At 42.6% G+C, this 27,381-nt stretch overlaps 1 protein-coding gene across 1 annotated transcript in view; it reads left to right on the top strand.

Annotated features, from left to right (window-relative positions):
* SLC29A3 (solute carrier family 29 member 3) overlaps positions 1-27,381 on the top strand; it is a 115,399-nt gene that overhangs the window by 25,835 nt on the left and 62,183 nt on the right. The window contains exon 3 of the mRNA XM_073596704.1: positions 16,630-16,712. Coding sequence (XP_073452805.1) covers positions 16,630-16,712 — 83 coding nt within the window. The remainder of the gene's footprint in view (positions 1-16,629; positions 16,713-27,381) is intronic.

The raw sequence follows: 27,381 nt of genomic DNA, 5'->3' as shown, positions 1-27,381 counted from the left end.
ACTTGTCATGTGAATTGACCTGTCAGATTGTAGGACAAATCGCTCCGGTGTGAAAGAGGGCTGACAAAACCTGAAAGCGCATTGGTTACTATTCACAGTTGCACTAGATTTTGCGTGTTCCAGTTTTAGTAAATCTCCCCAAAGTGTCTACATGTCATATTCATTGCAAACCAAAAAAAAAATAGATTTATTCCTAATCTTTGAATTATATGTGGATCCATGCAAATCATTATAGGTCATTGGAAAATATATCCTTGTAGTGGCCCCTCCCCCTGCACTGCAAGGGTTAAAGTAATTATAAAGTCTTGGTTTTTTTTTTTAACCACTTGCCGACCGGCTCACGCCGATATACGTCAGGAAAGTGGCACGGGTGCGCAAAACGACATACCCGTACGTCACTGCATCAGCAGCAAAAGGACGTACCCGTACATCACCGCGTCATCAGCAGCTAGCGGGCATGCCGGCGGTGCGCACGTGCCTGCAGGTCCCGTGGCACGGAGGCAAACAAGGCATTTCCCTGTTCTGCCTAGCAACATAACAGGGATCTACTGCTCCCAGTGATCTGTCATGTTCTAGTAAACCCATCTCCCCTACAGTTAGAACACGCTGAGGGAACACACTTAACCTCTTGATCGCCCCCCTAGTGTTTAACCCCTTCCCTGCCAGTGACATTTACACAGTAATCAGTGCATTTTTATAGCAGTTGTATAAATGCCAATGGTCCCAAAATAGTGTCAAAAGTGTCCGATCTGTCCGCCGCAATGTCACAGTCACGATAAAAATCGCAGATTGCCGCCATTACTAATTAATAAAAAAATTATAATAAAAATGCCATAAGTATATCCCCTACTTTGTAGACGCGATAACTTTTGCCCAAACCAATCAATATACGCTTATTGCGATTTTTTTTTTTTTAAACTAAATATATGTAGAAGAATACATATTGGCCTAAACTGAGGAAGAAATTTTGGGGTTTTTTATATATTTTTTGGGGATATGTATTATAGCAAAAAGTAAAAAATACTGCTTTCTTTTCAAAATTGTTGCTCTTTTTTGTTTAGAGCGCAAAAAATAAAAACCACAGAGGTGATCAAATACCACCAAAAGAAAGCTCTGTTTATGGGAAAAAAGGACCTCAATTTTGTTTGGGTACAACGTCGCACGACCGCGCAATTGTCCGTTAAAGCGACGCAGTGCCGTATCGCAAAAAAGGGCTTGGTCAAGAAGGGGGTAAATCCTTCCGGGGCTGGAGTGGTTAAAAATAACAAACATGTTATACTTACCTGCTCTGTTGCAGTGGTTTTGCACAGAGTAGCCCGGATCCTCCTCTTCTCGGGTCCTTCTTTGGTGCTCCTGGTCCCTCCCTCCTGTTGAGTGCCCCCACAGCAAGCAGCTTGCTATGGGGCGCCCCAGCCAAGTCACAGCTCCCTGTGTCCATTCAGACACAGAGCCACAGCTCACCCCCTTTCTCTTCTCATTAGCTGACTGACTTTGACAGCAGCGGGAGCCAATGGCACCGCGCTGCTGTCTTAGCCAATGAGAAGAGAAGTCTTGGGCAGCCGAGACACTGCTGTAACATTGCTGGATCTAGATGGGGCTCAGGTAAGTGTTAGGGGGGCTGAGGGGGGATGCTACACACAGAAGGTTTTTTATCTTAATGCATATGTCTATACACAAATGTTTAGCCTTTTATTTCTATTTTAAACTGAATGGATTGTTTTATACGGTGACCGTTTACAATCGCCACTTACGGACCGCCCACCGTGGATATACGTCGCTACTTTAACATTCTATACCGTGGTTATGGCACAGTATAGTTTTGCACAGTGGGCGATCTTTCACATAAAAGTGGTCCTAGCGGCGGATTTGCCACAAGATCACTTTTATGGGCGACGGGAGAGGTCCTCTCCCTTCTCACCGCTTCCCGGTCGCTTCCACCGCTTACTCGAGAGATCAGCAGCGGCGGGTTTCTGCTAAAAATATAAATATATACTGATTTTAAACAACAAATGTCAAAATTAGGCTTGGTCCTTAAGTGGTTAAACAAGTATTTAACCCCTGCAATGTGGGGAAGGGAGTCTGCTGCAAGGTTAAATAACCTAATCGCTAACCGGGAGTTCCTCTTGACATCTAGTTCATTCTTCTCAGAAGCTAATATTAATTTTTAGTGGTGCTGGTAACGTCAGTGTTGCTCTAACCTTCTCATTAAAGCGGAGTTCCACCCAAAAATGGAACTTCCGCTATCCGGATTCCTCCCCCCCTCCGGTGTCACATTTGGCACCTTTCAGGGGGGAGGGGGAGCAGATACCTGATTAATACAGGTATTTGCTTCCACTTCCAGCGAAAGATCGCAGCAGTATCCACGGCGATCTACGCCATGTCCGGCCCCTCCTGTCCCACCCCCCCGCTGTCTTCTGGGGGACACGCATGTCTCCCAGAAGACAGCAGGGACCAGTCAGGACGCGCATCGCGACTCGCGCAAGCGCAGTAGAGAACCAGGCTGTGAAGCCGCAAGGCTTCACTTTCTGATTCTCTTACTAGCAATGCCTGAGCCTCCACCCGGAGCCAAGGGGACACATCGGCTTCAGGTGAGGACATTGCGGGTGCCCTGAACACGAAAGTGTCCTTATTTTAAAAGTCAGCAGCTACAGTATTTGTAGCTGCTGACTTTTTTATTTTTTTTTTTTAGTCGGAACTCCTCTTTAAAGAAATGTTTACTTACAGAACTACAGTGCCTTGCAAAAGTATTTACCCCCCTTGGCATTTTTCGTGTTTTGTTGCCTCACAATCTGGAATTAACATAGATTGTTTGAGGATTTGCATAATTTAATTTACAGAACATGCCCACAACTTTGAAGATGATTTTTTTTTTTTTTTTTATTGTGCAGCAAATAGGACAAAATAACATAAAAGGTCAATGTGCATAACTATTCACCCCCCCTAAAGTCAATACTTTGTAGAGCCACCTTTTGCGGCTATCACAGCTCCAAGTCGCTTTCGATAAGTCTCTATGAACTTGCCACTGGGATTTTTGCCCATTCCTTCTTGCAAAACTGCTCCAGCTCCTTCAAGTTGGATGGTTTGCGCTTGTGAACAGCAATATTTTAGTCTGACCACAGATTTACTATTGGATTGAGGTCTGGGCTTTGACTAGGCCATTCCAACACATTTACATGTTTCCCCTTAAACCACTCAAGTGTTGCTTTATCAATGTGTTTGGGGTCATTGTCCTGCTGGAAGGTGAACCTCCGTCCTAGCCTCAAATCACACACAGAGTGGTGCAGGTTTTGCTCAAGAATATCCCTGTATTTACCACCATCCATCTTTCCCTCAACTCTGACCAGTTTCCCAGTTCCGACTGCTGAAAAACATCCCCACAGCGTGATGCTGCCACCACCCTGTTTCACTGTGGGGATGGCGTTCTTTGGGTGATGTGATGTGTTGGGTTTGCGCCAGACATAGCGTTTTCTTTGATGGCAAAAAAGTTACATTTTAGTCTCATCAGACCAGAGCAACTTCCTCCATACATTTTCGGGAGTCTCCCACATGCTTTTTCGCAAACTCAAAATGTGCCATTTTTTTTTTGCTGAAAGTAATGGCTTTCTTTTGGCCACTCTGCCATAAAGCCCAATTCTATGGAGCGTACGGCTTATTGTCCTCCTATGTACAGATACTCCAGTCTCTGCTGTGGAACTCTGCAGCTCCTCCAGGGTTACCTCAGGTCTCTGTGCTGCTTCTCTGATTAATGCCCTCCTTGCCCGGTCCGTGAGTTTCGGTGTGCAGCCATCTCTTGGCAGGTTTGCTGTTGTGCCATGTTCTTTCTATTTGGTTATGATAGATTTGATGGTGCTCCTAGTGATCATCAAAGATTTGGATATTTTTTATAACCTAACCCTAACTTGTACTTCTCAACTACATTGTCCTTTACTTGTTTGGAGAGTTCCTTGGTCTTCATGGCAGTGTTTGGTTAGTGGTGCCTCTTGCTTAGGTGTTGCAGCCTCTGGGGCCTTTCAAAAAAGTGTGTATATGAAATGACAGATCATGTGACACTTAGATTGGACACAGGTGGACATCATTTCACTAATTATGTGACATCTGAAGGTAATTGGTTGCACCAGAGCTTTTTATGGACTTCATACCAAAGGGGGTGAATACATACGCACATGCCAATTTATCTTTTTTTATTTCTGAAAGATAGTTTTATGTATATATTTTTCTAATTTTACTTCACCAACTTAGACTATTGTGTTCTGATCCATCACATATAATTCAGATTAAAAAAAAAACATTGAACTAAAGGCTGTAATGTAACAAAATAGGTTAAAAAGCCAAGGGGGTTGAATACTTTTGCAAGGCACGGTTTGTTGGCAGAACATTGAGCATTTATCTTTCTGATGGGAATTTGTTTGAATGTGAATATGATAGCAGAGTAGAGTAAACATGGCATGAGAAAAATATGTGGGCTGCAATTGCTTACCTCCTTGTAATAAGGATTGTTTCCTGGCTTTTATGTTGCATGCTTCTCATTCATTAATATTTTGATTGTCATAAGTATATATACTGGTGGTTTGACTTTGGTGGCTGAATCCTTGTTTTGGGTCAGTGACTCCAAGCCAACTAACATGTTTGGGAGGTATAGGCATACGTTTTTTTTTTTTTTTTTACTGGTATTGGCAAATCTTTCGTCCCCTTTCCCCGCCCCCCACAAACACCCCCCTATATCAGTAATCCCCAGTACCTCGGGCATTAATACAACCCATGGGCCTTTCATAGGCATTTGTTTTAATAGTTCCAAACTCAAAAAGTTTTTTTACCTTAATGCATTTTCTGCATTAACTGCTTGCTGTCTTCCCCATATTATTATTATTATTATTATTATTATTATTATACAGGATTTATATAGCGCCGACAGTTTACGCAGCGCTTTACAAGATTAGGGAGTACAGTACAAGTACAATACAAATCAATACAGGAGGAATCAGAGGGCCCTGTTCGTTAGAGCTTACAATCTAGGAGGGAGGGTCAAGTTATACAAAAGGGTAATAGCTGTGGGGGATGAGCTAATGGAGAAAATAGTGCAGTTGTTAGATGGAGGCAGGATAGGCTTCTCTGAAGAGGAAAGTTTTCAGGGATCACCTAAAGTAGTTTTACTGCTACAGGGCGGCAGCTGTGCGCCGGATCACCTGTGTGTGTATGTATATGTGTGTATGTATATGTATGTGTATATATGTATATATATATATATATATATATATATATATATATATATATATATATATATATATATATATATATATATATATATATATATATGTGTATATATATATATATATATATATAATATATATATATAATGCGATTTCAGACTTTTGCTTGCAGGGGGCATGTGCACAACGTTAGTGGGCCGCTTCTGCTTTAATAATTCACAGCAGTAGCCAATCTGCGGGTGTCGGGCACTCAATGTCCTCCAGTACCAACTGATCATAGGTGCATCACACAGAACAGAATTTTATAGTAGAAAGTAAAAAATATTTTTTTTTTCAAAATGAATATAAGAATAAATGTCAAGTATGCTGATTAGTATAAAAGTTGTTTTGGATGTCTGGTAGAGGAACTCTGTATGATCAATAAGATAAGGGTGGGGGGTATGGAGGTGATGGTGTTTGTAAATGTGATAAATAAACCACATGTTTTAACTGGTGTAAAGTAAGGTGTGCAAGGTGCAAATGATGAATACGTTGAAAAGTTAAAAGAATATGGCCTGAGTGGTCTAAAAACTAAACACCATGTGAAACACAAATTGAAAAGGACTAAATAAGAGATTACGTGTACTCTATAAGGTATAACTCATGAGCAGTTGCTCGTGACAGACAGACACAAACATGTTCGCATGAGTTAAATACTCAGCTCTGACCAATGGTGTCCCGCCAACGTCACACAGGCCAATGAAGAAAGGGAAGATGCCAACGCCTGAGCGCAAGCCGCCCCACGTTTGGCGCCAAAACCCCTCCATATGGTCGCGGATGGAAGTACATAGACGCCGGTACCACAAGGTCGACCTTGTTGATGTCATGCGTCCGGCTTGGGTGCGTGACGTCGATGCACAGCGGGTTGTCCGCCCGAACCCTCGAGCACAAACGGGGAGGGGCGGACCCCAGGTGTGCCTCGCAGCTCCCAATGCTAGACAGACCACAACACCACCATATACTGATGGCCAACACCTCAAGAGATACTAGACCTAGCAGGGCATGTGTGTCTAAGTATGAAGGGTCAAAATATATTGGAAATACTGATATGGGTAGATCAGGCATTTAAGGGGGAGCATCTGCTCCTGATGAGTGGTAATTAACCACGAAACGTGTCGAGCTACGGATGCTATACCAATGCGTTTTCTATTTAGCGTCACATTTAGATATGTACCATTTTATGTTTTACCAATGCCTATGAGATATCCCTTTTTTATCATGTTTCCATCTTTCCATGATTTTAGAAATTGATCTGTGAGCTACCATTTATACCTTGCCCTTGCATTGATGAGTATTTTCATGTTGTATGGAATTGACATCATATTTGTGTATGTGTGTACCAGTTTCGACCTATTTAAGGTTATATGTAATCTGTTTACTGAAATTACAGTTCGTTACTCATTTTATATTTTGCATGTTTCATTCATTTATTTATTTATTTGATTTTTTTTTGCATGTTTCATTTAAAGTCCTGAACCCTCTTTTGTTTTTTCAATTAGGGATGGAGGTAATATTGACTTATATGTCATAGACCTCATTTAAAGTCCCACCTTTTCTTTCTGTCTTGTCTAGAAAGATAGCCTCAATTTGGTGTGAACCATTGCCGGAGTAATTCTGTGTTTCATTGCTAGGATACATAAGGTAGGGGATTTTCAAGCTTTTGCAATAGTCTGCTTGGCTGCAGTGGTGATGAAGAAAAGGAGTTTGAATTGACGGTATGTCACAGCTAAGGGTTTGCTGTTCAGGAGAGCTATTGCAGGTTCGGGTAGTACCGGCGCCTCGAAAAGGGTAGAATGGATCTTAAACACTTCTGTCCAAAATGTTTGTACTGTGGGGCATTCCCACCAACTGTGCACATGAGTACCCGGTGTGGTGCAGCCTCGGAAACAAAATGGGGAGTACTGGGGGAGGAATTTCGAGATCCTTATGGGGACCAGATACCATCTGGTGAATACTTTATATTTGGTTTCCAGGGCTACAATGTTGGGTGAGGCTGATTTAGTCGCTTGCCATATACGGACCCAAATGGGTGGGTCTAGGGTTAAGTTAAGGTGTGTGAGTTTGATGGGAGAAGGGCGTAGAGGTCTGATATTAGACCCTGTCTATGTGGGTCCTTTTTGCAGGCCTTTTCGAAAGTGGGGGGCTGAGGGGTCGGGTGGTTTGTAGGAGGAGAAGTGCTTGATTTGTAAGTACCTAAGAAATTTCAAATGAAGGTAGGCCAAATGTTTCTCACAGGACTGGGAAGGGAGTGACTGAGCCATTTTTGAAGAAATGATGGGCTGGTAGTAGGCCAGCTTGAGACCAGGCCAGAAAGGAGGATGGGGGTGACCAAGCCTGGTAAAAGGAGGAGTTATGACTGAAGGACACGAGGGGATTGTGGGGAGGATTGTAAGTTAAATCTAAGCTTGAGTCTTTCCCATATGGATAGGCTGTGTTTCGTGATAGGGTTAGTGATGTTACATCGTTGCTGGGGTGCTAGCCAAAGGAGGTTAGCTGTAGAGAGGGGGTCACAGTCTACTGACTTGAAGGCTGCCCATAAGGGTGTTTCTTTAGTGTCATGGTATTTGAGAAGTTGTGCGAGTTTCGCCGCATGGTAATATTTTAAAAAGTTAGGCACACTGAGGCCTCCTCTTATTCGGGGAGTGTAGAGAGTCAGTTTGGGTAGGCGGGATTTGACTTTACCCTATATGAAGCTGTAGGATACGCAGGTAGTAGGATGGGACCTGTTTTGGCAGTACTCGGAAGAGGTAGAGGATTTTAGGGAGGATGGACAGCATTACTACCGTTATCCTGCCCATCCAGGCTAAGGGCAAGGATGACCATTTAGACATAAGGGAGGAGAGGTGTGTCAGCATAGGTGGGTAATTAGCTGAGAAGAGATCTGAGGGATTAGCTGTGAGTTTAATGCCAAGGTATGTAATATGCGAGGTGGCCCAAGGAAATGGAATAATTTCGCTGAGGTGTGATTGTAGGGTTGGAGGAAAGGAGATGTTTAGGGCCGTCTGCTTTTGTGGGTTACCATGGAGGCCGGATAGATGTCCAAAGCAATAGAGTATGGTCAGTTGGTTTGGGGAGGAAATTAAGGGAGAGGTAAGGAAGATGAGAACGTTGTCAGCAAATAAGCATAGATTATGCTGATGTCTTCCTAATTCTAAGCCTTGAATATTTGGGTTGGAGCAGATTAAGAGTGAAGGGGCTCAGGTGCCAAGGCGAAGAGGAGTGGGGAAAGAGGGCAACCTTGGCGGGTACCTTCCTTGATGTGAAAAGGATCGGAGCGGAAGCTGGAGTAGGATATATAGGCTTTGGGGATTTGGTAAAGAGCTGAGACCCATTGCAAAAAGTGGGAGCTGCACCCCCAGCGGCACAGGATGGAGTGGAGGTATGACCAGGACAGCGTGTCAAACGCCTTGCGTATGTCTAGTGAACTGAAGCAGGTTGGGATGAGGCGGGTATGGACAGTGTGGGCTAGGAGTGTGGCTCCTCTAATATTGTCGCCTGCTTGGCGGGAGGGGATGAATCCTGTTTGGACTTTGTGAATAAGAGTGCCAATGAAAAGGTTCAGGCGAAACTAAAGTCTTTTGTCCAGGAGTTTGATATCTAAATTAAGAGTTGATATTGGGCTATAATTAGACCAAGTGGTGTCATCAGTGTTGGGCTTAGGGATCATTGAGATTGCCGCTGTGAGAGATTCAACATGGAAGGAGTGACCTGAAAGTAGAGAGTTGTAAGCCTCTTGTAGAAGAGGAGTAAGGAGGGCAGAAAATTTTGTGTAGTAAGTGGCTGAGAATCCATCTGGACCTGGTCGTTTACATGGTTTAAGGGTCTTTATGGCTAATAGTATTTCATCTGCAGTGATGGGACATTCTAGGGCTTCACGATAGAGGAGAGGGACGGAAGACAGAGAGAAGAGAGGAGGTCGGAGGTTGTCCAGTTGGGGCTGGTCGAGTGTGTTGAATTCCTTTGTATGAGGTGGAGAGACGTCTGCGGTAGTACTGAAGTAGAAGTCTTTAGTTAGTTTCAGGCGAATAGGTTTAAGGGTATAGTCAGCCTTGTGTAGCGCCAGGGCAAAAAACGTGTCTTGGTTGTTCCTTTGGCGTAAAGCATATGTTGCGATCTACAGAGACGATTTTCTGCGACTCAGTCAGGAAGAGATCTACTAGTTCTAAGCATGATTTTTCATAAGGGCATTTGTTTGACGCGCTTGGCATGGTTTGGAACGCTTCTGAGGCCTTATAGAAGGCTTCTTCCAGACATTTATGTTGAAGACGCCTCTCTTTGTAGATATGTGATGCCCGGCTGATGCATATCCCCTTAATGACAGGTTTATGGGCCTCCTATAGGATTAGAGGGGAGATATCTGGTGTGCAGTTGTCAGTTAGATAATCTTTAATGGCACTTTCAAGGTCTTGGCGGTGAGTTGGATTGGCCAGTAAGCTGTCGTTGATAGTCCAGGTAATCTTTTTTTTTTTTATTTTAAGAAAAAAAATATATCCTTTAATATCACTTTACGTGTGCCGTTACAGCATAAAATCACATAGCTGTGCACTATGATGCCAAATAAATGCCCCAAACCTAGAGACGGAGGTTGTTTTCTTGTGCACAGTTAAGTGTATGGTAGCAAGTGTTGCGTTGTCTTATTCCATATTTTTTAAGCTCTGTGTGCCAAACCCCATGTCGTTTAACATGATCTAATTGTCCTGTAGCCCTTTAAATTTTGTTTAATACATTGTGTGATCTCAGACCCTCCATATGTATGAGAACAATATGTTGCCATGTTGCTAAAGATTTTTTAATATGGCCAATATATACAAAACATTAATGCTACAGGTATGTGGGAGGTCCTCGTCTGATGTATGTTGCAGAGCACATTGCTCTTGAGCACCATCTAAGCCTCCATAACTTTCCGGATCCCATTATTATTATTATTAATATTATTTTTAATTTATTATTATTATAATATTCTACTTCAGCTATTATGCTGTGTGCACAACAGCATACACTCCCCTTCATCACATTCTTGTGCAAAGGCTAGTGTGTTAATGGAGCTGTACCAGCCCCTAAAGCCCCCTTCTTCAGGTGTCCTGGCAAAAAGTGTCCCAACCCTGCGCTCCAGTACCCACTCAGACACATCCAATGACACATAGTGGTGCAAAGGACTTTCCCACTGCGCATACACTGTACATGATGGGCACATATGGTAAACTATCAGAGACATATACTTGATTTTAGACAATGGAGAAAACTCTGTGCTACTGCACATCATTTTATTTTGTATTTATTTTTAAAACTTGTATAGCGCTGTCAATTTACACAGTGCTTCAAACATATATACATACATTCACATCACATCAGTCCCTGCCCTCAAGAGCTTACAATGAATAGGACCACTTTTTGCAGTGCAGAGGGATCTTTATGCTTGCAATCGCACATAAATTCACTTTATAATGAAAGAAAAAAACCTTGTAAATTCTTGGTAAATATGCCTTTTTTCTAATATTTTATACCTCTGGTTTGAAAAGCATTGCAGGTCTTCAGCTATAAATCTCTGGAAAGGTTAGGGAAGATGAGTGGCCAGGCTTACTGAATAATACAGGAGAACTTCATGATTTCTCCCTCTTTTTCCAATGAAATGTGGATTGAGTCTCCTCCATTGAAGCACATCATTTATTATACCCCTGATGGGTGCAGTGTAGAATAGAAATCCCCGGCCTGTTTTCACAGTCACTAGGCAGATAGGACGGGTCATTTCATATACACTGAATTACAGCACATCTGATCCGACATTCAATAAAATATGTCTGGCATGGGGAAAGCACATTATAAAATGATAATTTTGGTTTTGTTCTTGTGAAACAAAAAACATATTAAAATGTTATACGTCTAATCAGTCATGTAATAAAAGCCACAGCATATACACTTACTTGTATACTGTATTATTATTATTATAATACAGGATTTATATAGCGCCAACAGTTTACGCATCGCTTTACAATATAAAAGGGAGACAATACAGTTATAGTACAATAAAATACAAGAGGATTAAGAGGTATGTATTTTTTTCACTGGTTTTCTTTCACCTCCGGGTGAACAATACCTTAGTTGCTGCTTATAAGATTCAGAAACCCTGTAGGGGGAATGCATGGAATATAAAATGGTGTCTGGAAGCAGTGCAATCTTTTTATATGTAAAACAATCATACAAGGTCATTGAATCTTTCAAACGAAGGGCCAGTTTACTCTTTTTTTCAGGCTTTAGGGGGCCAGATTGTGGCCACATCAGTGGGAGTAAAGAATGCCCCATCAGTGGTTTTTGTGGTAGGAACAGTGCCCCATTGTTGGTATCGGTGGTAGGAATAGTGCCCTATTGTTGGTATCAGTGGTAGGAACAGTGCCCCATTATTGGTATTGGTGGTAGGAACTGTGCCCCATTGTTGGTATCAGTGGGAGGAATAGTACCCCGTTGTTGGTATCGGTGGGAGGAATAGTGCCCCATTGTTGGTATCAGTGGTAGAGCTGCACAATTAATCGTTAAAAAATTGTGATCTCGATTCAACCCCCATGAGGATCTCTATTGAAGAGTTTGACGATTCTTTCATATAACAAGTGGAGAGACTTATCTGCTCACTCAGCTGTCAAAAGAAAACATCTGGGCAGTCTGCCAAGTTTTTAACATGAAACATTGTAACTAACTCTTCCTTCTTAGATCAAAGGGATAAGCTTGTGTGTAAAGAAAAAATCCAAGCAGTCTGCCAAGTTTTTAACAACCTGTAAATGCAGGAAGTTTAACCACTTAAAGTCTAAATCTTTTTCTGACACTTGTTTCTTAAGTTAAAATCTTTTTTTTTTTTGCTAGAAAATTACTTGGAACCCCCAAACATTATATATTTTAGCAGAGACCCTAGGGAATAAAATGGCAATTGCTGCAATATTTTATGTCACACTGTATTTGCCCAGCGGTCTTTCAAGCGCAATTTTTTGGGAAAAAATACACTTCAGTGAATTAAAAAAAAAAAAAAAAACGAAACCGTAAACTTAGCCCAATTTTTTTTGTTTTAACGTGAAAGATGATGTTACGCCGCGAGAACTGTGAGAGAATTGTGATCTATCTTCTAAGCAAAAAAATTGTGATTCTCATTTTAGCCAGAATTGTGCAGCTCTAATCAGTGGGAGGAATAGGGCCCCATTGTTGGTATCAATGGGAGGAATAGTGCCCTAATGTTGCTATCAATGGGAGGAACAGTGCCCTATTGCTGTCAGTGGGAGGAACAGTGCCCTATTGTTGCTATCGGGGGGTAGGAATAGAGTACAATTGTTATCAATGGGAGGAATAGTGCCTTATTGTTTGTATCAGTGGGAGGAATCGTGTCCCATTGTTGGTATCAGTGGGAGGAATCATGCCCCATTGTTGGTATCAGTGGGAGGAATCATGCCCCATTGTAGGTATCAGTGGGAGGAATAGTGCCCCATTGTTGGTATCAATGGGAGGAATCGTGCCCCATTGTAGGTATCAGTGGGAGGAATCGTACCCCGCTGTTGGTATCAGTGGGAGAAATAGTGCCCCGTGATTGGTGTCGGTGGAAAGAATAGTGTCCAAAGGGCTGGATAAAGACAGACAAAGGGCCACAGTTTGGAGACCACTCGATTAGATGTGACCACATTGTTCAGGCTATGATCACACTGTTTGCTTTTATTTTTGCACAGCATACAAATGCCTCCTGTACCCTAAAAATTTGTGCTAATATAAAATGTTTTGTAATTGGATAAAGTTAAGGTTGCATGGTCCGTTCTTTTTTGATCAATTTTATTTCAATACATTTTCTTAATTTTGCATTTGAAAAAAAAACCACCAAGTTTTGGATTTACCAGGAAAACGGCTAATCTCATAGATGAACCTACCACTTCTTTATAATGAACACTGTGATGTCGCTAACTAGCCAGCAAGTAACTGGCTTAGCCTTGGTTCACTTTATGAACCGCATGTGAATCACACAGGACGTGCACCGCATTTCTGTTCAATTCACATATTGAATGGGCTCAAGTCGCACCACACCAAACTCATGCACCAATTTTGTAACCGCACTGCAACCGGTGTGGGGCAAACGAATGCATGCGTTTGGGGTGTCATTAGGATTGCACTGACACAGCTGCAGATCGCAAGGGCAGTGCGGTTTTAAGTGCGGTGCGGGAAACACACGGATCACGTTTTCCAGCACCGGATTAGTGTAAACCTAGGCTTAAAATGTAAATCCACTAGACAGTTTGTAGATAAATAGAACCAGCTGTACAATAGGTCTCGTGGCTCACTATACAGCTCTATACACACAGGCCCGAATATCGTCCAAAATCAACTGCTCTGGTGGAAACCAGCTGCCTTTCTGCTTGTGTGTACAGTTGCTTATCTGACAGAAGCCAATCTCACAACCACTATCTGTTAAATGAGCATGAGGGAAAACCGGAAGCCAAACGGCGTCTGATCAGCGCTTGCACCCAATGGCCACAAGTGCTAAGCGGGAGGAGGTCCCCCTGTCAGGACACAATAGCACAGTGGGGAGAATCGCTGTACTAACATTGTTGGGTGGGTTTTTTTTTTTTTTTTCAGCCCACTGGGTTGAACAAAAAAAAAGACGACACCTGTGTACCAGGCTTCCAAACTCTCTGTGATGGCTATGTACACACAGACTATGTACACACTGATTATGTACACACGGACTATGTACATACTTCTGTTTGTTATTTATCATCCTGATCCCTCCTGTGCCTGGAATGAAAAAAACATTGCTGGTGAATTCACAGGTATAATGTCTGCGATTTTTTTTTTTTTTTTTTTTTTTTTTTCTTGCAGAGGCATAACCAGGTCAGAAAAGCAGTTTTAGGGATTTTAAAGTCGTTTTTTTTATATGAAGGTAGGAAACTGTCAGAAAGTTGTTTAACCTTGAAAAATATTTAATATAGCTGAAGATTAAATATCAAAATCTGCAGTTAGTGAAAGCATCAGCCTGCTAAATGCTCCACTAGAGCAAAACTGCGACTGTTTGTTTCTTCCAGAAGAGCAATCCTTCCATCTGAAGAGCCAAACCACCTCCTCAACACTTAATGCAGGATGCCATTTAATTGTGTTCTGACCAAGACTTGGAAGGTTTATATAGCCATACTTTTTATTTTTAATGCTTTACATTATCACTTTTTCTATACAGTTATGCGTGCTAAGGTGTCAAGAACCATACCAAATGATGTTACATAGTTGGTAAGGTTAAATAAAGACACCAGCCTACCCAGTTCAACGTGTGTGTGTGTGTGTGTGTGTGTGTGTGTGTGTGTGTGTGTGTGTGTGTATGTCAATATTAAATCCCATTTCCCTGTATGTTGCAATCATTAAGCTGCCCATCATCTATTAGTTTTTTTTTTCAACTATCAGCACCTGGTGATACCACTGCTTGTGGAAAGGAGTTTCCCATCCTTACCGCTCTGACAGTAAAGAACCCTTTACGCAGTTTAACCACTTAAGGACCGGAAGGATTTGCCCCCTTAATGACCCGGCCATTTTTTGCGATACGGCACTGCGTCGCTTTAACTTACAATTGCGTGGTCGTGCAAAGCTGTACCCCAACAAAATTGATATACCTTTTTTTTCCCAGAAATAGAACTTCCTTTTGGTGGTATGTGATCACCTCTGCGGTTTTAATTTTTTGCGCTATAAACAAAAAAAGAGCGACACTTTTGAAAAAAAAAAAAAAAAAACACAATATTTTTTACTTTGCTATAATAAATATCCCCAAAAAATAAATAAAAGATTTTTTTATCAGTTTAGGTCAATATGTATTCTTCTACATATTTTTGGTAAAAAAAAACGCGATTCGCGTATATTGATTGGTTTGCGCAAAAGTTATAGCGTCTACAAAATAGGGGATAGATTTATGACATTTTTTTTTTTTTTTTACTAGTAATGGCGGCGAGCTGCGATTTTTGGCGGGACTGCAATATTGCGGCAGATAGACTGGACTCTTTTGACACATTTTTGGGACCATTGACGTTTATACAGCGATCAGTGCTATAAAAATGCACTGATTACAGTGTAAATGTCACTGGCAGGGAAGGGTGTTTCTAACTGTGGGGGGGAGGGGACTGACTGGAGGAGGAGACAGATCGCTGTTCCTAATCACTAGGAACAGCAAATCTCTCTCTCCTCCCCTGTCAGAACGGGGATCTGTCTGTTTACATTGACAGATTCCCGTTCTGGTTCTCTGTGGAGCGGCGGACATCGCTGCTGTGTGCATTGGCTCCGGCGTCGCATGCCCCCATCGCTCTTAAAGCGCCAGACCTACACTTGCGGCGATTCGCTCAGGGGAGCCAACCTGCCTTAGTATGACGGCGGGTGGTCTTAAAGCAGTTAAGGTTAAACTGCTTCTCTTCCAGTTTCAGTGAATAACCACGTGTCTTTCTAAACTCTCTCCCACTGAAAAGTTTTTTTCCCTATGCTAAAATCACCATCAGCAGCTGTTGCAATAAAAAGAATGGGACTGTCGGTGAGTCAACAGCGGGTCAGAGGAGGCACTAGTAAAGAATTGCTAGTAAAAAGGCTCGATTTAAATCATAATTTTTAAAGAACAACTATCATCTCTGTCCCGCAGCAGCTCTTCCTCTGACCCGCTGTTGACTCACCGACAGTCCCATTCACTTTAATGGGACGGCTGTTGATGTGGCAGTGACACAAGAAGGTGAGGGCGTGGCGGCAGCAGGTGAGTGGATGCCCGCAGGCAACAGGTGCTGCCATAATGGATTTGAAATGACAGGTGCTCTTTAAATGTAAGGACTTATTCTTGCTGGTAGTTAGAATCTTTATTATTTGCAAACAAAATTAAGGTTTTCTATTTAGAATAATAAGCTGTCAGGTTAGTAAAACAGCGATATCAGAACTGATTTTAGGTTAATCACACATAGTTAGAGAACTACTAAAATTATTTTATTTAATTAAAACAATAACATTGCCAGTGCATGTTATCTTGCAGAGCTTGGATTCATTGAATGAGTTTACCAAAAATGTAAATATTTCAGAATATACAGCCTCATCCTACATAACTAAGCTCCATTTCATGCTGAATACACTAAATTATTATTGTAACTTAAATAGAAACTTCAAAAGCATGTTATTAAAATAAATTTGCTAAAAAAAAAAAATCTAAATTTTAATCGGTTTAAAAAAATTGTTGATTTTTATTCACCCCGACCCCATAACTGCTACAGGGCAGCCGCTCTGTGCAGAATCACGTGTATATACGGGATTCTGCACTTTCTGGGTCTTGGGCCTGAGCTTTAACAATTCTAAGTGAATCATTTTATAATTATTCCTGTATCTGGTATCTCATCCTATTCTTTTTCTCTTCCAGGACTACTTTGAAAGTTACTTTTCCATTGCCAGTTCTGTACCGTCAGTGCCATGTCTAATGCTGAATTTCTTCCTGGTGAACAGGTAAAGATTGCCTTTATGGTTCTTTAGCATCTATTTTGTTTTCTCTGTAATAAAAATTCCCTCATTAAGCGTTTAGCATTTTCCACAAATGATATTTGAACAGCAAGAAACTGCATTGAAAGGTCAGATTTACATATGCAATAGTTGGAAGCTATTTAGTGTGTTCTGTGGGTATCTTCAGTAAATTTACTTAAGCTGGAGGGATGAGTAGTGTTCGGCATGTTTTGCTTCCATGATTTTCAAAGAATTATGGATTGTGTTGGTGGGCTGGATTTTTCCTTTGCCTAAAAATGTTAAATAAAAGAACAGAGCCTTCTTTACTCATTATATGCCAAGAATTCTTGAGGTTATTTTCGGGAGGATTAACAAACAATGAGAGCTGGAACTCAAGAATTGCATTGGACCTGGTTATGAATATATGAGTATATGAATCTCATACACCATTTCATATCTGTAGACATATTCCCGATGCTTCACTGTGGAAAAGAGGCCATCATAACTTTTTGGCATATTTGAAATGTGTGACATTTTATAAATGTGCCCCTTTTTAATGATGAGACATGTCGGGTACAAGATGCTGCTCCATGTATGGAATTTCCACAACTATATGAAATCTCTAGCATACCTAAAATATAGGGAATGGGGTGCAGAACACCATAGAATCAAGAAGAAGAAAGAATCCCAAAGGTCTATTCTTCAACCGTTGAATGTTTTGGCTGGGTAACCACTTCTACTCTGGGCCAATTCTGACTCTTCTCTCCTACATGTATAAAACATCTTCTTTTTTTTTTTTTGCTAGAAATCTACTTAGAAACCCCAAACATTTCTATATTTTTCTAATTAGAGACCTTGGAAAATAACAATGGTGGGTGTTGCATATTTTTGCGTCTCACAGTATTTGCGCAGTGGTTTTTCAAATGCAAATTTTTGGGAACAAATACACCTTAATTAATTTTAATGCACAAAAACACAATAGTAATGGTAAAAGATGGTGTTATGCCAAGTAAATAAATACCAAACATGTCACGCTTTAAAATTATGAAATTATGTCTGCCTGTGGAACGACGCCAAACTCCAGTACCTAAAAATTCCTATAGGCAACACTTTAAAAGCTTTAAAGTGATACTAAAATCTGCAGAAGCAGCTGAAGCCCGCTGTCAGCTGACGTTACAAAGCCGGTCCAGGCTCAGAAAAGATTGCGACCATATGGTCGGAAATTAACCAACTGCCTGGACCAGCACCTGGCTCAGCCCCTCAGTAAGCCGCTGAGAGCATGAGCCGGCCACTCCCATCCCCTCCACAGCTCAGCACTCCAGTGAGCGCGGGGGGAGAGCAGAGAGTCGGTGACTGACAGCACTGAGAACCAAGCATTTAGCGGTTTTTAAATCGCTCGGTTCTCAGCCTTAGAGCCAGCGGGGGACAGACACATCATCAGACACGGCAGCCTCTGTAATAGGAAGTCCCGTCTCCTGCGCTGCCATGGGATTACTGTTCTGTCCATCATAGGAGGCAGGGCTTTGTATTAAAGAGGCCGCTAAGAAAACAGGAGTTTTTCCTGTATGTAATCTTTTGGTGCTCGTCCCGCCCCCTTCCCTGTCCCCTCCAAGGCTGCAGATGGATGGGCATCAATCAGGCTGCACTGATGGCAATGGTGAGTCTGCATTCCTGCCAATGGTGGGTGCTGCATTCCTGCCAATGGTGGGTGCTGCATTCCTGCCAATGGTGGGTGCTGCATTCCTGCCAATGGTGGGTGCAGCATTCCTGGCAATGGTGGGTGCTGCATTCCTGGCAATGGGGGTGCTGCATTCATGGCAATGGGGGTGCTGCATTCATGCCAATGGGGGTGCTGCATTCATTGAAATAGGGGTGCTGCATTCATGATACTTGTAAGGCTGCAGATGGGCATTGACCCTTATTTTGCTTCACTGTTCTTTATTTAACCACTTGCCTACCAGGCCAATTCTGACATTTCTCTCCTACATGTAAAAATCATAATTTTTTTGCTAGAAAATTACATAGAACCCCCCAAATATTATATATGTTGTTTTAGCAGAGACCCTAGAGAATACAATGGCGGTCATTGCAACTTTTTATCTAGCACGGTATTTGTGCAGAAATTTTTCGAATGCGTTTTTTTGGGGAAAAAAAACAGTTTTGGGCTATAAAACAAAAACAGAACAAGAAAGTTAGCCCAATGTTTTTGCATAATGTGAAAGATGAAGTTACGCAGAGTAAATAGATACCCAACATGTCACGCTTCAAAATTGCACATACTCGGGGAATGGCGCCAAACTTCGCTATTTAAAAATCCCCTTAGGTGACGCTTTAAAAAATTTTACTGGTTACATGTTTTGAGTTACAGAGGAGGTCTAGGGTCAAAATTATTGCTCCCACTCTAACGTTCGCGGTGACACCTCACATTTGAACACCGTTTTCATATGTGGGTGGGACTTATGTATGCGTTCACTTCTGCGTGCAAGCTCACGGGGACAGGGGCGCTTTAAAACTTTTTTTTTATTGTTAATTTTACTTTTTTTTATTTTAGCTTGACACTTTTTTTTTCCCCAAAAAATGTTTTTGATCACTTTTGTTTCTATTACAAGGAATGTAAACATCCCTTGCTCTTTACAGTAAGATGTGGGGTCAATAAGACCCCACATCTCACCTCTAGGCTTAGAAGCCTGAAATAAAAAAAAATAAAAAAACGATCACAGCTTCCCAGCCGAAGCGGCTCCTTTTTTTGAATACAGAGGCCGGGTGTGACATCATAACATCGCGCCCCACCTCCGAACGATCATAGAGACTCCGGCGTCCATCTGGTCTGCCGGAAATCTCTATGCTAAACATCCAGGGGCTGGCGGATCCTGTGACCGACTCACCGATCGTAGCGGTGAGTCGGTGCAAGCACCAGAGGGCGATGTCCCCTCTTGCCTCCCGTAAGAACAATCAATCGGCGGAACAGCCGCTATGATCATTCTTATGGTGCGCAGATTCGCCGGCTCTAAAAGACGATAGCTGGATGATGTCTGTAGCTACAGGCATCACTCAGATATCCCCGCTCAAAGCCGAGGACGTCATTTGGCGTACGGTGGGCAGGAAGCGGTTAAAATGTAAGTTTTTGTTTTTTTTTTTTTTTCCCTGAAACTTCCCTCTTAAAGTGAAGGTGCGTGTTATACGCCGATAAATACAGTATATCCAAATAACACTCCCAAGCTCATTTCTTTACTCGCACACAGCCAAAAAGGCAAGAGAATTCTTGTTGGGCAGTGTATTAGTGCTCGAACAAACACACTAATGCCCTGTACACACGGTCGGATTTTCCGACGGAAAATGTGTGATCGGACCTTGTTGTCGGAAATTCCGACCATGTGTAGGCTCCATCACACATTTTCCATCGGATTTTCCGACACACAAAGTTTGAGAGCTTGCTATAAAATTTTCCGACAACAAAATCTGTTGTCAGAATTTCCGATCGTGTGTACAAAAATCCGACGCACAAAGTGCCACGCATGCTCAGAATAAATAAAGAGATGAAAGCTATTGGCTACTGCCCAGTTTATAGTCCCGACGTACGTGTTTTACGTCACCGCGTTCAGAAGGATCGGATTTTCTGACAACTTTGTGTGACAGTGTGTATGCAAGACAAGTTTGAGCCAACATCCGTCGGAAAAAATCCTAGGATTTTGTTGTCGGAATGTCCAATCAATGTCCGACCGTGTGTACGGGGCATTAGACTGAATTTTAATAGTTTAAAGAATGTCAGGCAAAGTGGTCGGCCCTCATGCATGTTCACTTCATCAAATCTGGCCCTCTTTGAAAAAAAGTTTGGACAATAGAGGCTTTTGCCCACTTAAAAGCATGCAAAAAAATATGTTAAATCCACCTTTAATGGTGTAGGAAGATTGCTGGTGAAATGAATAGCCTGATGGCAGGGTTTCTTTATTGTACAACTTTATTGTAAAATTCTTTATTGTGCAGCTGTAGCAACTTAAGGTAGAACATTTAGGTGAAATTTTTCATGAAGACATTGTATATGATATGTACAAAGGAAGACAGCAAAGCATTATGAAAGTAGAAAGCACCTTGATTATACAAAGAAACCAGAATTCCAGCCTTTACAGTCTTAAGCAGGTCTGCATGAGAACAAGAAGCCTGTTAGTCTAATTTCTTGGTGCTGACCTGTTACCTCCATTGTACTTACCAGCTGGGAGCCATGCCTACAGCTGTCAGGAAAAACCACAAAGCTTGTCATTTTAGAGCTGGGAACATAGGCACCAAGGGAAGTGCAGTTGGGTTATGGACAGGCTGAGAAAAGATCACATTAGATGGAAAGATTCTACCTTGTATCGGGAACATGGGCCAATTGTGCTATTCCAACTAAAGCATAAATGATACCATTTATACCTCTAGATCAGTGGTCTCCTAACTGTGGCCCGGGAGCTGGATGTGGCCTTTTGCTAACCTTTCTGACCCTTAAGGCACTATTCCTCCCACTGACACCAACAATGGGATATAATTTATACCACTGACACCAAAAATGGGACATTATTCCTCCCCCTAGTATCAAAGATGGGGCACTGTTTGCTCCCACTGATGCCAGGAGAATTTCTACACCTACTGGCAGCAGTCTGGCCCCCCTAAACTCTGAAGAAAAGTAAACTGGCCCTTTGTTGAGAAAGTTTGGAGTCCCGTGCTCTAGATTATCCAATCCCATCTTGTATCTTAAAACTAACTGGATCAATTGCCGACTCCACTTTGTTTAGGGCCCTACTTGGATGTTTGTTCACGTGATCTCTGTTGAAGATCAGCCAGTCAAACATCTGATCTTCCCCTTCAGATGATAGCGGGACCAATGTTTTGACTGCCATGGAGTACAGCTGCACGATTAATCGTTATCGCAATTTTTTTTCCCGTTGCGATCTTGAAAAGAGTATTTCCCGATTCTTTCTATGCAGAGAATTCTCTCTGCTCTGCTAAAGCCCACAGCTGTCAAAAGAAGGGGAAAAAAAATTGGGCAGTCTGCCAAGAATCACAACCTCCTTTAGGCCCCTTTCACATGTGCGGACCGATCAGATCCGCCTGTCAGTTTTTTCAGGTGGATCTGAACGGTTGCTCCATACATCTCTATGGAGCGTCGGTTGACATGTCCGCTGACATCCAATCCACCCCGATCCAATCCGCTCTGCAAAAGGTGGGTGGATGTCCTATTTTCCATCCGTCTGGCAGATCAGATTGGATGAAAACGGAGAGGCGGTCCGTAATCATCCGATCCCCCCCATAGGGGAGAGCGGACTCTCTGACAGGTCCGTCCCTGCACTGGGACGCAGAGTGCAGAGATGAACTTGTTATCCGCCGGCTTAGCGGGGATCAACGGAGCGATCCCCGCTGAGCAAGCAAGAGTACTGAAAAAGGACAGCCACGTATGAAAGGGGCCTTAGTAAGGGAACTTAAGACCCCTTTCATACTGAGGTGCTTTACAGGCGCTACAGCGCTAAAAATAGCGAATGTAAAGCGCCGCTCCTGGTTCCTGTCCCGAGGGCTTTCACACTGGAGCGGTGCGCTTGCAGGACGTTGAAAAAACTCTTGCAAGCAGCATCTTTGGAGCAGTGAAGGAGCGGTGTATACACCGCTCCTGCCCATTGAAATGAATGGGCAGCGCGGCTATACCGCTGGCATATCGCTGCTTTGCAGTGCTTTGCAGTGGTTTCAACCCTTTTTCGGCTGCTAACGCGGGGTAAAATCGAGGTAAAAGCGTCCCGCTAGCGGCCGAATAGTTCCATGAAATTGACGGTAAAGCGCCACTAAAAATAGCGTCACTTTACCGCCGACGCACCCACCGCCCCAGTGTGAAAGGGGCCTAAGTAAAAACATTGTAACAATTTGTCCTTTAGATCAAAGGAATACACTTTGGTGTGAAAATGAGGGAAGTTTAACCACTTAAACACTAAACCTTTTTCTGACATTTGATGGTTTCTTGATTCTCAGTTTGGCCAGAATCATGCAGCTCTACCATGGAGTCATATCGTGGTGCATACTGCAGCCAGTGTAAGTATTTCAGGACTTTTAAAGCTGCCTTTTAAAAGGGAAAACAGGGTGGGCCAGGTAACGTATGTGTTGGCAAGGGTTTATTAGGTCTATGGGTATGTCTTATATGAAATAAAAAAAAAAAACATTGGATATAAAAGCAGAGAATAGGTAAGTTCAGAGAATAAAAGAACCAACTTTCTACCATGGTAGGACTGGCAGTGTTTAAAGGCAGGAGGCCACCATTTCAGTATCGCTAGTTTGGAGCTGTAGAAAATCTTAATAGTTGAGATGTTTATCGCCAAATTATAAACAGCGACCGCCGGCTTTTCATCTTCTGTTGTTTACTGTGTTTATTCACCTTTCTGATTACTATCCCATCTACTCCAAGTATCTCTGATAAGCGTACCAGGGGAATTTTCTAAGTTTGCACCCAGTTCAGACAGCTAATTATCTCCCACTGATGGCAGGCTCGGAAAGTTCTCAGACCTCTTTCTGCATTCCCTGAACAGAGGTTATTAGCATCTGGCTAATGTCACCAGTATATGTGCTGTTAAGGCTGAGAATAACTATCCATACCTTGTGGAGGATGAGCTGGTAAAAATAACAACTGGCATTGGGGGCTAAACTTTTTTTTTTCACCTAGAGAAATAAACAACATTAACAACAAGGATCTTTATGTATTCACCTGGTATAATTGGCTGTCACAAAAATGATGGGTAGTGTCATTTCATGCTGAGGCACATACTGACTCACAAACAAGTGCTGGCGGCTTAACCCTTTGTCTTACAAGCTGTGATGCTGCCCACATCAGCAGAGCAGAAGTGGAATGGTCTGTCCATATGTAGCTTTTTTTTTTTTTTCCCCCAGAAGAACATTTTTAATAAATAAGGACGTTTCTGCACTCAATGCATAGCACAAGTACATTACACCAATGTTTTGATGGGGTATGTTCCACCTTTTTCATCTTGTAAAAAGCTACTTGTTTTAGTTTATTCAGAAAGATAAATAATACATATGAATAATTCATGTCTACCACTTACCAACAGCTGGCACACACATGACAAGTTCATACAACAATTCACATATATATCCATTTGCCGACTGCCCCACACAGATATACTGCGGCAGGGCGGCCGCTCTGTGCTGGATCACGTTCTGATATGTGATCCGCCCTTCCGGGGGGCACAAGTCAGGTTACAGCACAAGCCAATCAGAGGGTGCTGGCTGATGATTGATCTCCAGCACCCTATCGGCTCCGTGTTTTATAGCAGAACATAAAAAAAAATTCGGTCTTTTTTCATTTATGTTGCCAAAAATGAAAAACTCAGAGGTGATCAAATACCATCAAAAGAAAGCTCTATTTTTGTGAAAAAATTATAGAAATTTAATTTGCGTAGAGTGTTGCATGACCGACCGCACAATTGCCAGTTAAAGTAGCGCCATGCCGAATAGCAAAAAGGGAGGGGGGGGGGGGGATTTTCTGGAAGTCAACTGCAGATATATATATATGACAGTGCTGTGCCATGATTGTTAAAACCTGGTTTGGGACCTGGAGCCCAAAGATTTCTGGGATGGATAAAATCTCCAATCCTGGATCTGTGTTTTGAGAATCAACAGCACACTAATTGGTCAGGTGTATGCTGAGCTTTTAGAAAGAGACCTGACTAGGGCTCTGGGGTCCTCCCCGGCAGGCAAAGGAGGTCTTTTCCCAGGTGTCAGGAGAGTGCCACCTAGGACAGTGGTGGGAGTCAGAGCAGCAAGGGGCTGCTAAGCCTATGATCCAAGTGTGTGTGAAGACTGTAAGAGACAGACCGGGCGACGCTTTACCGCTAACGCACGGGTGGCCTGAGTGTGAAAGGGGTCTAAAGAGTAAGGTCAGAGAAGCAGTGCTGAAGGTGTAAGCCAGGAGGTGGAACGTCATGTGTGTGTTTGGTGGAAGAGCAATGCTGAATACCCCTGCAAGGAAAACTCATGTTTTGTGTTTTTATGGAACTTTCTTTTAATAAAATTGGGCAAGAAAAGCCCTTAAAAAAGATCACTGTCACTTGAAGCTATATGTATGTGTGTGTGTGTGTATATATGTGTATGTATGTATGTATGTATGTATATATATATATATATATATATATATATATATATATATATATATATATATATATATATATATATATATATATATATATATATATATATACAGACACAGTATCTCACAAAGTGAGTACACCCCTAACATTTTTGTAAATACTTTATTATATCTTTTCATGTGACAACACTGAAGAAATGACACTTTTCTACAATGTAAATTTGGTGTCCCCTCAAAATAACTCAACACACAGCCATTATTGTCTAAACCGCTGGCAACGCTTAGTGAGTACACCCCTAAGTGAAAATCTCCAAATTGGGCCCAAAGTGTCAATAGTTTGTGTTGCCACCATTTTCCAGCACTACCTTAACCCTCTTGGGCATGGAGTTCACCAGAGCTTCACAGGTTGCCACTGGAGTCCTCTTCCACTCCTCCATGACAACATCACTGAGCTGGTGGATGTTAGAGACCTTGCACTCCTTCACCTTCCATTTGAGGATGCCCCACAGATGATCAGTGGGGTTTAGGTCGGGAGACATGCTTGGCTAGTCCATCACCTTTACCCTTAGCTTCTTTAGCAAGGCAGTGGTCATCTTGGAGGTGTGTTTGGGGTTGTTATCATGTTGGAATACTACCGTGCGGCCCAGTCTCGAATAGAGGGGATTATGTTCTGCTTTGGTATGACACAGTACATGTTGGCATTCATGGTTCCCTCAATGAACTGTAGCTCCCCAGTCCTGGAAGCACTCATTCAGCCCTAGACCATGACAGACCATGACACTCCCACCACCATGCTTGGCAAGACACACTTGTCTTTGTACTCCTCACCTGGTTGCCGCCACACACGCTTGACACCATCTGAACCAAAAAAGTTTATCTTGGTCTCATCAGACCACAGGACATGGTTCCAGAAATCCATGTCCTTAGTCTGCTTGTCTTCAGCCAGCTGTTTGCGGGCTTTCTTGTGCATCATCTTTAGAAGTCTTCTGGGATGACAGCCATGCAGACTAATTTGATGCAGTGTGCGGCACCCGGTCTGAGCCATAACAGGCTGACCCTCCACCCCTTCAACCTCTGCAGCAATGCTGGCAGCACTCATACGTCAATTTCCCAAAGACAACCTCTGTATATGATGCTGAGCACGTGCACAGAACTTGGCCTGTTCTGAGTGGAACCTGCTCTGTTAAACCACTGTATGATCTTGGACACCATGCTGCAGCTCAGTTTCAGGGTCTTGGCAATTTTCTTATAGCCTAGGCCATCTTTATGCAGAGCAACAATTCTTTTTTTCAGATCCTCAGAGAGTTCTTTGCCATGAGGTGCCATGTTGACTTTCCAGTGACCAGTATAAGAGAGTGAGAGCGATAACACCAAATATAACACACCGGCTCCCAATTCACACCTGACTCCTTGTAACACTAACGAGTCACATGACATTGGGGAGGGAAAATGCCTAGTTGGGCTCAATTTGGACATTTTCACTTAGGGGTGTACTCACTTTTGTTGCCAGCAATTTAGACTATGGCTGTGTGTTGAGTTATTTTGCAGGAACAGCAAGTTTACTCTGTTCTACAAGCTGTACAATCACTACTTTACATTGAAGTGTAGATTCTTCAGTGTTGTCACATGAAAAGATATAATAAAATATTTACAAAAATGTGAGGGGTGTACTCACTTTTGTGAGATACTGTGTGTGTGTGCGTGTGTGTGTGCGTGTGTGTGTGTGTGTATGTATGTGTGTGTGTGTGTGTGTGTGTATATATATATATATATATATATATATATATATTCATGTATTTATGTGTATAATACAGTGCACAATCTATAAGTTGTCTTCTTGTTCAGATGACACTACATCAGGGTTCTTTAAACTATGGCCCTCCAGTTGTTCAGGAACTACAATTCCCATCATGCCTAGTCATGTCTGTGAATGTCAGAGTTTTTTACAATTCCTCATGGGATGTGTAGTTCCGTAACAGCTGGAGGGCCGTAGTTTGAGGATCCCTGCACTACATGGTGCATCTCTCTAGTTCTTGAGGCCCACTAACAATGCACATTTTCCTCTATACCAGGAAGGGGCATAGCTGCATGTTACAATTCTGTCATTGGGTGCATTGTTTATTCTGATTTGTGTGGGTGGGTCTTTTTAAGTGATAATATTTTTTTTCTTTTTTTTCTTTTATTATGGTCCTCAGATTTTTTTTTTCTTAGAGCCCTTGCACACTGGGGCGGGGGGGGCGGCGTCGGCGGTAAAACGCCGCTATTATTAGCGGCGTTTTACCGTCGGTATGCGGCCGCTAGCGGGGCAGTTTTACCCCCCGCTAGCGGCCGAGAAAGGGTTAAATACCACCGCAAAGCGCCTCTGCAGAGGCGCTTTGCCGGCGGTATAGCCGCGCCGTCCCATTGATTTCAATGGGCAGGAGCGGTAAAGGAGCGGTATACACACCGCTCCTTCACCGCTCCGAAGATGCTGCTGGCAGGACTTTTTTTACCGTCCTGCCAGCGCATCGCTCCAGTGTGCAAGCCCTCGGGGCTTGCACACTGGAATGAAAGCAGCGG

Source organism: Aquarana catesbeiana, linkage group LG08 (assembly GCF_042186555.1).
Source record: "Aquarana catesbeiana isolate 2022-GZ linkage group LG08, ASM4218655v1, whole genome shotgun sequence".
Lineage (NCBI taxonomy): Eukaryota > Metazoa > Chordata > Amphibia > Anura > Ranidae > Aquarana > Aquarana catesbeiana.
The sequence above is the reverse complement of the archived record's forward strand: the minus strand, read 5'-3'. Positions and strand labels throughout refer to the sequence as shown.